The sequence below is a fragment of the Mustelus asterias genome, chromosome 26 (assembly GCF_964213995.1).
Source record: "Mustelus asterias chromosome 26, sMusAst1.hap1.1, whole genome shotgun sequence".
NCBI classification, from domain to species: Eukaryota; Metazoa; Chordata; class Chondrichthyes; order Carcharhiniformes; family Triakidae; genus Mustelus; species Mustelus asterias.
This window is the reverse complement of record NC_135826.1, coordinates 30,827,596-30,843,805: the sequence shown is the minus strand read 5'-3', so window position 1 is coordinate 30,843,805 and position 16,210 is coordinate 30,827,596. Positions and strand designations below refer to the sequence as shown.

At 39.6% G+C, this 16,210-nt stretch overlaps 1 protein-coding gene across 16 annotated transcripts in view; it reads right to left on the bottom strand.

Moving 5' to 3' along the window:
* Positions 1–16,210, bottom strand: part of LOC144479547 (transcription factor E2-alpha-like) — a 126,645-nt gene that overhangs the window by 69,092 nt on the left and 41,343 nt on the right. For all 16 annotated transcript variants that reach the window (XM_078198385.1, XM_078198373.1, XM_078198375.1 and 13 more), the window contains exon 5: positions 14,640–14,742. In XM_078198385.1, the coding sequence (XP_078054511.1) occupies positions 14,640–14,742 (103 nt within the window). The remainder of the gene's footprint in view (positions 1–14,639; positions 14,743–16,210) is intronic.

Below are 16,210 nucleotides of genomic sequence, written 5' to 3'. Positions count from 1 at the left end.
GAATGTCAATATTAGTTTCAATCTGCTCCTGCCCTTGGGAATGAAACTCAGTTCCAACAGATCTACTCCCAACAACGGCATGAGCGAAGGAAGCAGTTTCCTTTTCAGTTTCTGATGAACGGTGAGTGTGTCAGATTAGAAGCCACATTACACTCGATGGGTTCTCTAATTCAGCCAACTGCGCATCGACTGAAGCACAACTAGCCCAAAGGTTGTAGCTTTGGGGTGAAGAGATGCATGTGGAACAAATGGTGGAAACACAGAGCTGGTTCAAGTACGTATGGCAGTGTAATTAATACTTCTTCCCAGTCACAGCACATGTGGGTTATGATTAAGTGCTATTACTTTCTCAAGATGCAGAGTATAAGCATTACTACCTGGATGTCAAAGTGTCTGCAAAATGTTCTTGCGGGTAACAGGTAAATGTGGTGTGAATGTAACTTGTCAGCCCAAATGTTATCCAGGCATGTACATGGAATTTGGTGCCGTATATTGCACAATCAGCAAATATTTGAATTTCTGACCCCTGAATGGATCAATTCCTTCCTCCAACTCCAATCCTTGGCAACCGACTATCCATTGTGATGAAAAGCCATCAATCTGAAACATTAAGCTCTTACATGCATCTATTCAACCTGCTCAGCATTTCTACCATTTTGTTTTTATTTCAGATTTTCAGTATCTGCTGTACTTTCACTTATCTCCCCAACATCCAATGTATTCAGCCCCACTTTCCGCAAAGGTGATGAGGGAGAAAGGGGAAGAGAAAAAGGCGTGTAGAGAAAAGAGCAAATGGGGAAACAAATGACAAATGGAGTAAATGGGAGTGAACACACAACAAAAAAGTGATACGGTAGACATAGCTGGTGGGAGTGATGGACCAAAACACAGGCAGAGATAAAGACACAGAGAGAGAACCAAAGTGCAGAAGGATACAAAACAGCAACAGTGTGCTGCACAAAACAAATCAAAAAGGGTGATGCCATATCAGCCCGCACGCGTACCCACAGAAATAACCCCTGCCCCCACCCACAGAAACAGAGGGAATAACACTCATTTCCACATCAGAAGGTTGTGCTTTTAAGATCCATTCCAGAGACTTTACTAGTCTAAACCGATACTGGATTGCAGTATTGAAGCAGCGCTACACTTTGGAACTGCCAGATTTTGGATGAGTTAAACTGAGGCATTGTCCTTCTTCAGGTAGGCACAGACAACCCCATAGCACAATTTGAATCAGAGTAAGAGCTATCTTGGTGCTCTGACCAAAATCACATGGTGAGACTTTGCGGTATGCAAAGTACCTGCTCTATTTCCCTATATTACAACCTGGACTGCACATTCATAAAAATGTACTTCATTGGCTTCAAACACACGTTGGGACACAGATCAAGTTGTGTAAATGCAAGTTCTTTCTTTGCCATCCTGATCCCAGTTTTATGGCCTACCTAAAAACCTGGCCCTGCCCCAGTATAATTCTATGATAAACCATGGATCGTGGTTTCCAAATTGGAAGCGTCAATAGTAGCCACTTTGTGGAGAATGAAATGAAAAGCCAATAAGTCCACTAGCCAGCAACAAAATTAGTTCAAGGACAAGAGCAGTTAACATTCCAAACTCAAAATATTTGGTTGAAATTCTAACCATTCAAACATTTCTGATCATTGACATGTGCTATGGTCAACTACTTCATGACTGACATGTGCTATTCATGACTGACACAAAGTTAAGGTCCCCAATTTAATTCCCCCTTTAAAAAGGTTCATATGGATATTTACTAAATCATAGAAGCATCGAATCCCTACAGAACAAAAGGAGGCCACTCAGCCCATTGAGTATGTACTGACCACAATCCCACCCAGGCCCTATTCCCATAACCCCACACATTAACCCTGCTAATCCCCCTGACACCAAGGTCAATTTAGCATGGCCAATCAATCTAACCCACACATCTTTGGAGTGTGGGAGGAAACCAGAGCACCCGGAGCAAACCCACGCAGATACGGGGAGAAACAGTGACCCGAGGTCGGAATTGAACCGGGTCCCTGGCACTGTGAGACAGCAGTGCTAACCCACTGTGCCGCCCTGAGAAAAAAGTTTTTGAACCAAATTAGACACTCGGTGAACCATGTGAATCTAGTGCCAGTAGGAGAATATTTAGTGATCACTGTATTATAAGGTTTAGGTTGGCTATGGAAAAGGACAAGAAATAATTGAGAGCAGGAATATGCCAGGCATTGTGCCTTTTTGAATTAAAACGGTGATGGGGAAACTAGCCCCGGTGCAATCCCCCTGGCCATATCTTGACCAAAGTCAACTTGCCAACCAATCAGCACCGTTTTCTCATGCAGTATAAACTGGTGCTCACTTTGGAATTTGGTATTCTTCTGTCTGTCTTGCTGAGCACAAGATGCAAAGTTTTGCGAGCATGTTTATTTTTTAAGCAATACTAGAGTAAGAATAATGAATTGGAGGAAAGCCAACTTCAATGGCATAAGAATAGTAAATTGGAATCAAAGGTTGGCAGGCATGTCTAACTGAACAATGGGTTATCTTTAAAGATGAGATAATTCAGACAATCACGGTATATTCTTATGAAGGGAAAGGTAGGGCAAACAATTCTAGTAAAAGATAAAGTGTGTTGCGCTGCTGACAGATGTTAGGTGGATTGAGAACAGAACTGAATATAGAAGGTTCAGAGTGATATTGAAAAATTAAAAGCTAAGGAACATGAGGAAAGGCTGGCAGTAAGCATTGAAAGGAATCCAAAAGTCTCCCACATGTATATAAATACTGAAAGGGTGGCAAAAGGAGAAGTGGAGCCAATTGGGTACCAAAGAGGGAACGTAAACAAGTGGCAGCTTAAATTTAATGCAGCAAAGTGTAAAGTAATTCATTTGATAAGAAGAATGTAGAGAAACAATATAAAGGGTACAATTCTAAAGGGGGTGTAGAAGCAAAAGGACCTTGTATATGCAAATGAATCACTGAATATGGCAGGAATAAATGAATGTGGCAGGACTGGTAGAGAGAGCAGTTAATAAAGCATACAGCATCTTGGGGCTTCATCAATAGAGACCTCAATTACACAAGCAAGTGAACCTGTATTAAATACTATCTGCAATATTGCTGGCAATTACACTTTAGGAAGAATATGAAGGTATTGGAATGGGCGGAGCAGCAAAGATTCAATAGAATGATTCCAGCGATGAGCAATTTCAGTATCAGAGTAGAGAAGTCAGGACAGTGTGCCTTGGATAAGAGAAGGATTTGACAGAAGTATTCAAACTCAAGAGGGACGAGGAGGGATACAGAGTAGAATAGATGGGAGAAATTGTTCCCATTCATGAAAGGATTCAGAACCAAAAGACACAGGTTTAAAGGATTTGGCAAAAGAAGCAATGGCAACATGAAGAAAAACACTCACATAGCGAGTGGTTAGGGTCTGGAATGCACTGAGTGTGGTGGAGATTGACTAGAGGCATTCAAAAGGGAATTCGATTATTTGAAAAGGAACAATGTGCAGGACCACAGGGAGAAAGCAAGGGAGTAGCACGAGTTGAATTGCGCCTTCAAAGAGCCAGCACAGACAAAATGGCCAAATGGCCCTCTTCTGCATTGTAACCATTCTATGAAATTGCTGATGCGTAGAAGTAAAGACTTTCTTAAAATCTAAACCAACTGCATTTCTCTAATCCATCATGTCACCAATGCTCTTAACGTCTAAAGAACAGGTGCACTTGATGTGGAAAAATAAGAGATATGAGTAATTCCCCACTCCTGGCGTAATATTCTTGGCTCAGGAGAACTTATTCAGCTTTGCTACAGGAGCTGCCAACACTTGAAAGCAAACCTAGTCATGCAAGTGTGGAACATTTTTTAGTGAGCAACAGTACTTCCACTGATGCCTGTGTGTAAATCCACTGCTCTGTGTGGCATTCAGCCACACAGGTCAGAAAGATTCTGGGAGGTCTTGCGTCAATGTTGAGAAAAGTGCTCAAGGCAATTGGGATCCCGTAGTCAACCTGAGCAGTGAGGACAAAGGAAGAGCTCTCACTCCTGGTAGCTCGCTCACCAGAAAAAGCAGGTGGAAACAATGAATGAAGGCTGACTAGGATCATCCGAGATGCCATCTCTCCCCCCTTCTCCAACACATTGATGCCAATTAAAGCTGATACTTGGGCTGAGGACCTCCCCAAAATGACAGACATGAATTTCAGGATGAATGGGCACGTCGAGTGCTGCATTGCTATTTTGATCCCAAAACTGCCTGTTCCCACACAATGGAGATAGCCTTTGGATACTGCACAAAGTTCCCAGTTCTGGCCCTCCTTTTCAAATATATCTATACCACATTTTAATCTACTATTGCACAAATCTGAATTTTAACCAATAAACTGCGGATACAGAAATTTAGCAAAGGCTTTCTGAAAATCCAAAGTCAATCTCATGTTTTAAAATCCACGTCAGTCAAGTCTTTACTGCTGACATCACACACTCCAAGTAGACACTCTCATCCACAGTTTAATAGCTGATTAAGCACATTTGTAGAAAGTGATCTTTTGCCAACTGCAGTTAAATTAGTATCCCAATGTTTTCACCATTACGTACCAAATAAATTCCAGAAAATTTCTAGTACAAGTTGAAGCATTACACAATTCTTCCATTACTTAGATGGGACACTATTTTGATATGATTAGTTCTACTTATTCAACAGCTCACGTCAACACCCTCATCTATTTTGGTATGTTTTCCACCACATTCAAAATGACAGATCGAGTTTCAGTTTAGCTTGCAAACACTGTTTTGGACTCTCAAATCGGGTATTCCATCAACTCCAGCCAAGGTGAAAACCTAGGAAACCACACAATCTCATTTTCTCCACCTCTGAATAAGATTGGAAGCTGTTGATTTTTAATTAAGTTAATGGTTTAATTTTTTATTACTCTTACAGTGAAAGGCAACAACGAAGCTCATTTTATATTAGTTTGAATTGATCAGAAATAAACCAACAATCCCAGCAATAAACAATTAAACTGTAAGGTCATGAGGTGAAAACTAGCTTGACTTGACAATTCCTTGACTCAAAGGGTTGCCAATTTGACTGCCTTGGGAAATTATGTCACCTACACTGGAATAGAATAGATTCGCTTTGGACATTGATTCTTTTTGCTCTGGTTTGTTATAAGTGTTAAGAACTGAAGGTTAATGCTCCAAAATGCTCTTACACTATAAGAAAGTGGTTTAAAAAACACAAAATTAAAGTTTGCTTAGATAAACTGAACATTTTATTCATTAGAGTTAAACCGGAGGTGGAATTTCATATGACTATCATATGACCGCAATCAATATCATAGTACTGAACCTGAAATTTTGATTAATGGAATTTTCTTTTGTTCTATAAGAAAACAGAAAATCATCCCAGATTTTTTAAAAAATCATTCATACCAGGTGTGGAACTGAAAGCAAAATAGAATCCAATGGATGTCAACTTACTTTGTCCACAATAACTGCTAACTAATATGGTGGTAGTATGAACTTTCAATTTGTACTGATCAGGACAATCACAAGAGTACCAATGTCAAGGGAAACAAAAAACTTATACTGTTTAAGAGGTGCTTATTGGTTGGCAAGTGGACTCTGATTGGTAGAGATACTGCCATGGAGAATGCACCAGTTAATGGTGATTGACCAGGCATTGTTCGAAAATTTAAACCAGGCAGTTTGATTCTGATTGGTCAAGGCAGTGTCCTGAGGAATGAACCAGCGGATGGCCATCACTTTGCTTAGCTTAAACAAGCTCAATATTCTGTCTGCAAAGAACAGTGTCCTGTGTGTTAATATATAACAGTTTTCAGTACAGGCAAATGCAAGCCTGACTGAATCTTAAATTGGTTGGCAGTGTAATTTTTAGAAAACCGAGGATCATTTAGCAAAGATTGGCCAATCGCAGAATCACATCTAATCTTAAGCACTGTCTTGAGTTTTGCAAGCATGGACTGGCTAGGTTCAGTCAGTACCTTGCCCCTTGCAAACAGCAGAAGGGACGTGCTGTATTGATATAATCTCAGTAAGAAGTCTCACAACACCAGGTTAAAGTCCAACAGGTTTATTTGGTAGCAAATACCATAAGCTTTCGGAGCAATGCTCCTTCGTCAGATCTGACGAAGGAGCATTGCTCCGAAAGCTTATGGTATTTGCTACCAAATAAACCTGTTGGACTTTAACCTGGTGTTGTGAGACTTCTTACTGTGCTTACCCCAGTCCAACGCCGGCATCTCCACATCTTGATATAATCTGCCAGTCTTTGGGACATGCGATCTACATACCTAGCATCACACTGGCACTGAAATTCACATACCACATTATTCATTTGTGCAATAGGCAGAACATCTTTTTAGTTTGATGGCAGCACACTTAGTGGCAACCACTTGTGTTGCTACAGCATAGCAGCAGCTAGTTTCATTTGCTCAAATCTTTTGAGCAACCTTGCCCTTCCAGGGTAATAAGGTGGACTGGGCACTTTTCAGGGCTGGACATGACCACCTTAGGCATGGTCATGAGTCTGTACAACATACAAGCAAAATGATCTGATCAGGGTAGCCATTATCCCACAGGATGTCTTTGATGTGCCCTGCTTCAGCATCAAGCTTGCATGGTGAGCAAATGGCTTGGACCCGATTGACAAGGTTGTCGATAAGACCAATCTTACAGCGTGTGGAAATGTAAGAATCCCAATGTGTTTATTGATCAGTGATGGTGGGCTTGCGATAGACCTTGGTTGAGTGCTCCCTGGCAGATTTCTCAACTAGTCCATCATGGAAAGGAAGTTCATTTGACTGCTCTATTTCAAAGGTGAATTTGGGCGCAGGGCGGTGCCTATTAAGATATGCAAGGAAATTACATGCTGCTACAGATTTAATATAGCAAACATATCTATATAATCAGAAATATGCCAGGAGAGGTGGTTAGGTGGCATCCCATCGAAGACACATTTCTCACGAAACCCAAAGAGGTATATGAATTTCAATCCCAGTGTGCGCTAGGTATGTACACTATATGTTCTGAAGACTGGTTGATCATATCAAACGGCATGTTCCTTCTGTCTTTCCCAACAGGCAAGGCACAGACAATATTCAAACAACCCATGCTTGCAAATCAAAAGACAGTTTCCAATGTTAGATGTAATTCTGCACTGGACAACATTTGATAAAGCAGCCTCAGTGTGCTAAACCAAGTTGAGGTATAGTCAGCCTGGTGCATTTACATGCAATGGAAGCTACATATTAGTATCCATGGCCCTGTTCTTTGCAGACAGAAAGAACATGTGCACACATTACTTTTTAGCCAAAACAGGTGTAAAGTTAAAGTGTGTTTATTTATTAGTCACAAGTAAGGCTTACATTAACACTGCAATGAAGTTAGTGAAATTCCAAATAAAAGTGAAAGCAAATAGGGTGGCATGGTGGTTCGCACTGCTGCCTCAGTGCCAGAGAGCCGGGTTCAATTTCGGCCTTGGGTCACGGTGTGCAGTTTGAATGTTATCCCAGTGTATGTGTGGGGCTTTGCTCCGGGTGCTCTGGTTTCCTCCCACAGTCCAAAGATGTGGAGGTTAGGTTGATTGGCCATGCTAAATTGCCCCTTAGTGCCAGGGGACTAGCAGGATAAATGTGGGGTTACAGGGATAGGGGCCTGGATGGGATTGTCATCGGTGCACTGTGGGATTTTATGATTCGCTTGATCAATTTGAAGTGCTGAGGAGTTGGATTGTTGAGGGAGATTAAGCATAAACCATAGGTCAATTATTTGATTTATCAGTATACCTCTCAAATTACCAAAATCGTTAATGCACAAAACAATTACGCACTAATTAATGGCTATACACTAAATGGTTCTTAGATCAATCTCGGACAGCTTACTGAAAGTCAGGGTAACCAGCTTAATAATATTAGTTTAAAAGTGGCACAAAAATAGAAGAGGAAGGCAAGTTTTAATTGCAAATGCATCATGAAATGCTATTTTTGTAAGGCACTACAGATAATTTGGAACAAGTAGGGCAGCACTAATTGAACTTTCACATTGTTACAGTATTTAATTATTGAACTATGAAAAATGGCTAACATTGCAAATCTTAGGCTATGTAGGTCAGGAACCTGGAATATTTGGGTAGCACTTGTCGTAAGACAAATATTAGAGACTTTGAAATAGGTGGTTGAAGTCCACTGATCATACCCAACGAATTCTAAATTACTAAAAGGTGTGCCTGTGTGAGAGAGCAAGAGTGTTTTATTTATTTTGAATGAGTGTAATCAAAAATTACTGAAGTCACTTTTTCCAGTTAGTACAGCCAATTTTATTCTTCAAACGGTGTGAAAAACAAGAAATTGAAGCTTTATGACAAATAATTTTTCAAGAAACGGGTAAACTTCCAGAAACTTATCCAAGGAAAAGTAATACAGGCCGGATGGCGGGTAGAAAAGACAGTGAGGAGAATGTGCAAACTCCACACAGACAGAAGAGTTTTAAATGAACTCAAGTGGTTGAGTGGGAAATTAACTAAACAGAAACATGTCGACAAATTTCTGCAGTTTATTTTTATATGCAACATCTTCAGTTGCACATGAAGGTATATCTGTTAGTATGCTTTCCAATTGATTAAGAGGAAAGTTGTACAATAATTAGAAATTAAAATATGACCTGTAAAAAAGTGAAGATTTTGCAGGCTTCGTGTAAAATTTGCACTCTAATCCTCTTCCCTTGGTTTCATGTACAAAAAAAGTGCTGCTCGAAAATCTAAGATTATGAACTGAAATATAAACAAAATCCTGTCTATGGAGGGTCAAAAAGATTTTCCTTTAACAATGCAAATTTAAAATAATCAAGTTATTTTGAATATAAAAAATCTTCCCCTTGGCATAACAAATTAATCACTCTCAAGGGGAGCAGGTGCAAAACAGCCACATGGCACTGTACTGTTTTCCTAATCCACAGGGAATTCACACATGGATGCCCACGAATTGCTCTCTGCAAATCCTACAGGACAAACATCATTCACACATCTTACATTGTCGCCTGCAAGTTCTTTACCTCTAATCATAATCATGCAGCTAAACTCAAGATAAAAACCTCTCCAACGTGGAAAGGATCCTATGCTAAAACTACTCATACCATTAACAGAAAGCGTTTGCTCCTGTTTTTCTGAAGCAGTCCTGAGCAATGCTACAATGATTTTTTCTCCCTTAGCAATTAATCTAACAATCTTCAGTGAGCTACTACTCCAACTAGCAGTACTTAAAATCCCATCCATGTAATTATAGGTTGTTGTCAGAAAACATTTAGTAAACTAGCATCTCTATTGCTTTTAGTATTCACTGCTTGACACTTCAGAATTAGGCATTTATTAGACAGTTATATTTGGGAGTCTAATTTGCCCACTAAATATTTTCCCCCATTTTAACATTTTTGTGCTATTGTGAATGCCTTACCTTCAACTGAAAAGTAAAAATAAGCATAGCTTCAGTAATTAGTTACAACTTTAGAACACATACAGCTGTTAAGCATTGAAAAATTCCATTACAAACTTATTTATTAAACATTTCAGGATTAACAGTCCAGTACCAGCAGTGATTTAAAAAATGATACAGGGACATGGTCAGTTTGACAAAACAGATGGCCCTATGATGTAACTGCACCCAACTTAAATAACATTCATTTTGAAGTTACTTGTAGCTTAAAATTCAATTAAACTTCAATATCCTTGCATCCAACTTCTGAAGACTCTTGCAAAGCCAATTTTCAAATGAGCTACTTTCACAAATTTGGGTAATACATCACAAATTGCTGTAGAAAATCATAGCCAAAACAGCAGTATAGGTCAGGTTTTCATATTTAAAATAATCTCCACTTCTAACATTGTAAGTGACTGTGGTAAAAATATTTATTGACCAGATTTTGCCGAGTGCATAAGTGATCCATTTTTGATGCTGAATGTACGGAAAGCAAATCTTCTGAACTATTTAATATTTTACTACCAATATTCTGTATTTATACTCAATGGTTGTAGCAAATCTTTCTTGTAGGACCTTCTGCACATATCTCAAATTGCTCCTACTATTATTACCAGCCCTTCACACTCAGCTCACATTGTGGAAAAAATAAATTTTCCAAATTCAAACGGTCATAGCATATTATTCTTAAATAAAACAGCCCAAATATTGAAATTGTCAAACAATTATTGAGTGTATATATATATACATCCTTACCTTCAAACCATGAGCATAAACTTAACTCTATATCGCGTTGATTGCGCAATTATAAAGGATTTTTTATATACACAACCACCACAGAACAAGCTTACTAATCTATTAGAATATAACTGTACAGCAATAATAAATGTGATCATGACAGGACAGCAGTTTCAAAGATTCTACCTTTAACCCTGTCCTAAATTGCAATCTATTGTACTCCCAGGAGTCTGTTTTGTTTTAATTAAACAAAAAAAGTGGCCCAGTAACAAATAATGTATTAATTGTTTCAAATTATTTACTGCAGCAGAATGGAGTAAATAGCCTTCTCAGTAAGCCCCTTAAGTGTTTATGTGGTGCAAGCAAGGAGTTGATCCCAAAGCTCTGTTAAACTCAGCGGGAAAGAGTCCCAGACGGCAGTAGTAGGTTTCAAAGGAGTTTGAAAGCAGAACAGAAGCTCATTAGAGAAAGCTACAGGGTCTGAAAAGGCAGCAGACACAAGTCAGGAGTGAATGAGACTAAATGCACAGCAGAAAATGGATCATAAAAATACAGATAACAAAAGGCACAGCAGTAATGGTTTCATCAAAGATAGCAGAAATTGAGATGCCAACTCAGGGAAGAGTGGAAATAAGATGGCAGGCAGGGGAAAAAAAAATAACACTGCACGATAAAACAGAAATGCAAGCAAGACATTCAGAAATGTACCTGGTAAAGATCAAAATACAACAAAACACTAGGGATCTCTCAGAGCAGATCAGAGCCAAAATAACTACTGCAGAAAGCAGCTTAGGGCTGTCAGCAGAGATGCTTCATTAGTTATGCTTCATGTACTATGGTATGGGAGCCAATTCAAGTAGAAAATTACAAGGATATACCTCTGAGGAACTTTTCCATGAGAAACTAAACTACTTTCCCTTCCCAAAATTAGAATGCATTTTCATATCAAAACTAGCAAGAGGACAGTATGCCTTTGCCATGTCCCATCATATCAAGCCTACAGCTGAGATTTGATTTTTTTTCCCCTTGATATTAGCGACTGCCCATGATCAGAATAGTTTGCTTTTTGTAATGTGGCATCACACAGGATTGGCATTCAAATTCGTTTGGGTCCAGACAATGAAAGGCAGTCCAACAGAAATCTTTATGTTTATCTCTTGATTACAAGATAAATTCTTTCAGCCTTCACCTATTATTCACAAATCTTCCAAAAATACATGAATGAGCATCACGCTCCCTTGACAAGACAAAATATTTTTAAATATATAAACAACTTCTTGGCCGGACGAGAGCGTTAGGCCTGAATTCCAAAAGATCTATATTTTAACCACCTCCAATGTCAGGCAATGTCTTTACCCAAATCTATTCGAGAGTCATTTTGCCAAATCTTAACTCACCTATTTATAATCAATTAGTATCTGTACATAACATATAGGGTGATTGTTCCAATCCTATATATGCTACAGTTTACTGAATTGTAAACTGTAGGTCTAAGTTCAGGATGTGGATGCTGGCCACATTCAGACCACTTGGACAATTCCATTAAGGCGTAGGAAACAAAATAAGCAGCTCCAATATTTGGCCTCTAAAATAATTGAATTTTTCTCAGTGGTTCATCCCAAAATAAACTCCTCAAACAGAAGCAAAGCATGTCACTACAAGTAGTCATTTTATACAAAATAGTAAATGGCTGGCAGAACATTAAGACAGAAGTAATTTTCTTTGGCTCCAGCAAATACAGTGGAACCCCGATTTTACATGCCCTGATTTAGCACGAATTCAGAAATAACGTGATGAACCATTGGACTGGATTGGCAAATCTCGCTCACCCCGCTGTTTCCACCATGCTCCACCAGTCAGCTCGTCACGTGTAGAGAAATGCTGGGAAAAGGGTCTGGGGCCAGCCTTTTCATCACGCCAATCCACCATGAAGGATTATGACGAGCCAGATTTGTATGGCTTCCCAGAGGAAGATGTGCGTGAGGCAGAGAAGCTGTCTGAATGCAGCAAAGAAGAGCTACACCATTGGCACTCTGCCGATGATGAATGCCCAACATATGAGCATCTGACGGACGCTGAGATCGTCCATAACGTAACTATAGCACCAGTGGAGGTAAGTGTACTGGTTCTGGAGACCCAGGAGGTGGACCACAAAAATCCTCCAACTCAGAAGTATTCTAGATTTCGCTCACAGCCAGCGAAATGCTACGTTCAAGCAAGGAACACTCAGTCACTTCAAGAAATAAATTGTTGTTTTGCTTATTAAAAAGCTTTACGAAAAAATTGTGTTTTAATTTCTACTGTAACAACGATTTATTTGCGGAATTCTTTAATTAAAAGGTAATTTACTTGCCAGATGGTAAACATGCAAAAAACAGGTCAAGTAGGGCGATAAGTGTGTTTTAGGATGTTAGGTCAACATTGGGTAAGTTTGAACGCTGATTTTCTTGAACCCTGATTTAGCGCGACCCCGCTTTTTTCGCGGTAACATTTTATGGACCCTAACCATCGCGTTATAACGGGGCCGCACTGTATCAAAATGGTTCTGTCCTTCATCCAACCTGTTTTCAGGTTACCTTGGGTTTAACCTAGAGATGTCCAACTTTGACAAATTATGGATCTTGAGCTCAGCTTTCTTTGTTCACATCTAATCAGTCAACGCAATTTCTTCTTGTCATCTTTGAAATATCACTGCTACTCCCTCCTCCCCAAAAACCCACTCCAGGTTCTTAAATCACCCAACAGGTGTGGTTCTCCACTGCTCTCTGTTACCTTCCCAATTTCTACAATTCACTAACTATAAGTCAGCCAGAATTCTGTCAGTATTTTTTGACTGCACGCACCCCTTCAATCCTGGCCTAAAAAAAAATTTCACCAACCTACAGAGCCTACCAAGTTTTCTCTAAACCGTCTACGGTCTTACTATCCCATAAGTCATTGATGTTCTTCAGCAATGTGTTGCCATAAAATTTCCCCACCCCAAACCTAGATTTTAAGACCTGCCCATTTTTGGAACAAAAAAACTACAGAAAGTAATCGGCACAGTAGTTAGCATTGCTGCCTTACACCGCCAGGGATCTGGGTTCAATTGCCAGCTTGGGTCACTGTCTGTGTTCTCCCCATGTCTGCATGGGTTTCCTACAGGAGCTCCAGTTTCCTCCCACAGTCCAAAAGACATGCTGGTCAGGTGCACTGGCCATGCTAAATTCTCCCTCAGTGTACCCAAACAGACGCCAGTGTGGCGACCAGGGGATTTTCACAGTAACTTCATTGCAGTGTTAATGTAAGCCGACTTGTGACACTGATAAATAAACTTTAATTACGACAAGGACGTTAAACACTCCCCAGATAGAATCAGGTAAACTTCCTAATATAAAGAAACAGATAATCAGGAGATAGTTAATAGGTGATCCAAATTAGCGAATAAATGTAGTACAGACTTCTGCCCTTGGGTTGCTCTTATAGCACTGGACCCATCTGAAGGAATTAACATGCAAACCTATGAATATCTATATATGTAACACATATACAACTTAATTCAATTAGAAATCCTGTATTCAAGCAGGTTACATAGCAGGGATCACAACAAATTCCTTCATACTTACATAGGATAAGAGTATGTTAGTAATTTGAAGGGTGAAAGTAGAAAAAATTATTCCCAGTATATCTATAAGCAGCTAATTTAGACTAAACTTCACTATGGGGCGAGATTTTATCCAATACTGACAAAGTCCGATGTCAGGCAGGAAAAATCAGTGTGGAGCTCGCCAATGGTAATGGTGATTCTTTATGCCATATAGTGTAGGATTTAAAGTGCACCCTTGACATGACCCTCTCTTCTCCATCCCCTGACACCTGCACTGTGCTCACCTTCAAACTCCCCTCGAGTCCTATTTGCCAGGTGCCCGACTTTTGAGATGTTGAGCATCATGCCGTTCTTGTCCCTTTTATTAACATGGGGGTATGATTCTAGTATATGGGCCTGATAATAACACGCAAATGTATTAAAATGAGGTTCCTGTCATTGAACAGTGGGAACCGTGGTCTGCCACTGACTGAAGGGGTGGGAACCACTTCCAGTTTTTACGTTGACAGGCAATGTGATTTTGGCCTTCTCAGTATTTTCTGCTCTTGCTGCCAAACATACCCAATGCAAATGGGAGCGGAAAATCTTGGCCTATGTCTTTTAGTTGGGAAAGATTTATTCAGACAACCTTTTAACAATGCTACGCCCAGCCACCTGCCACTGAGAAAAGCAGTTTCTGAAATATTTCCTGATTCTGAATGCAATTGCAATGCTCACATTTGAGGAAAAATCAAAAGCAGTAAGGCTATGTCCGAGAGATTAACCCTGCCAGAAGATTCAGCAATTCAAAATAATTCATTTCTACTCACCAACAAGACCAGGGTTTATGAAGGACGGTGATGATATGCCATCATGTGATGGCAACTCTCTGTTGGATACATGGTCACCGTAGTGGGAACCTTCACCATAGCCCTGTAAAAAAGATGAAAACAGTTAGGCAACATATAGCAGAGCCAGTAAGTTTTGAAGCAGAAATTTTAAGACTTAAATATTAGCATACAAAGAAAAAAATCTGTTGGGATCCAAGAACCACCAACAATGCCAGCCTCCTGTAATACCAACCACTATATTTTGCTAAGCTGCTGTTTTTAGAATCCCAGCATTGGCTTGTATTAAGATTCAACCATCATCAGGACAATGAATTTCAGCAATTCTGGTAAAGGTTCAAGGAGAGAAAAACTATTAAAAATCTTGACTTTAAATACTCAAGGGAAGTATGAAGCTGGTTCACATCTGAAGTCAGGTGTGAACTATCTAAATATTTGCTTGGATTAGTACAGTGGGTTAAAAAAAATTTAGACTTTAAGCTTTTGCCTGCAATATAAATCCAGGCAACAATCTCACCTTTTGTAAACAAGTGATATATTGAAGCAATTCAGAACTTAAATTGCATGAATCTATTTAATTATTATAAAACAAATCCTGCTGCACCTCATTTTAATCCAAAATTGAATGCTAAAAATTCCGAGTATGGAAGAGAGCCCAACAGAAGACCAATGACGTGGCCAACTTTTACTGCAGCAGGGACATCTCTGAGCATGGCCCCTTCCTTTAAACTTCCTTGTGCACATACAATTTTTGTGCAAAAGGCTGCTGCAACTGCAAGCTGATAACAATGCAGTGAGTGTAACTGGGCTTCTGGGTCCTGGTGAACAGTGGGACAAATAATGTATGCGCTCAGCCAAAGAGTTTTAAGGATGGAGAAATAAACAGGAGGAGGAAGATTAGTTAATGCATGTCAAACTAGGTACAGAGAAAGGGTGAAAGAAAAACTAGATTCCGACAGAAAAAAAATCAAAATTGAAATTACAATAACCGTTTAAAACCTGAAGTAATGAGACTCCAGACTTCATGCCCAGTAAGTGAACGATTGATCGAAAGGCAGATAATAACTACATTGTTAAAAGATTACTTACATTGATAATTACCAGATTTGATTGTCTGGTTAGTTTAACAGGCAATTAATATACAGAAACTACTGCACACAGACTACAAAATTAATCCAGAATATGCCTCAGATTTGATACAGTAAAAAGTTTCACAACACTAGGTTAAAGTCCAACAAGTTTATTTGGTAGCACAAGCTTTCGGAGCGTTGCTCCTTCTTCAGGTGAAGGAGGAGCAGCGCTCTGAAAGCTTGTGCTACCAAATAAACCTGTTGGGACTTTAACCTAGTGTTGTGAGACGTCTTACTGTGCCTACCCCAGTCCAACGCCGGCAACTCCACATCAGATTTGATAGACATGGCTGGACGATGGTCCCTGCTTCTATTCGACACACTCCCCAGCTCATGTGATATTAACTTCTTCCATGGACTTTGATTACTCTCCAGTAACTCATTTAAGTGACCATTCAATACACGAGCTCACAGTGAGCAGGT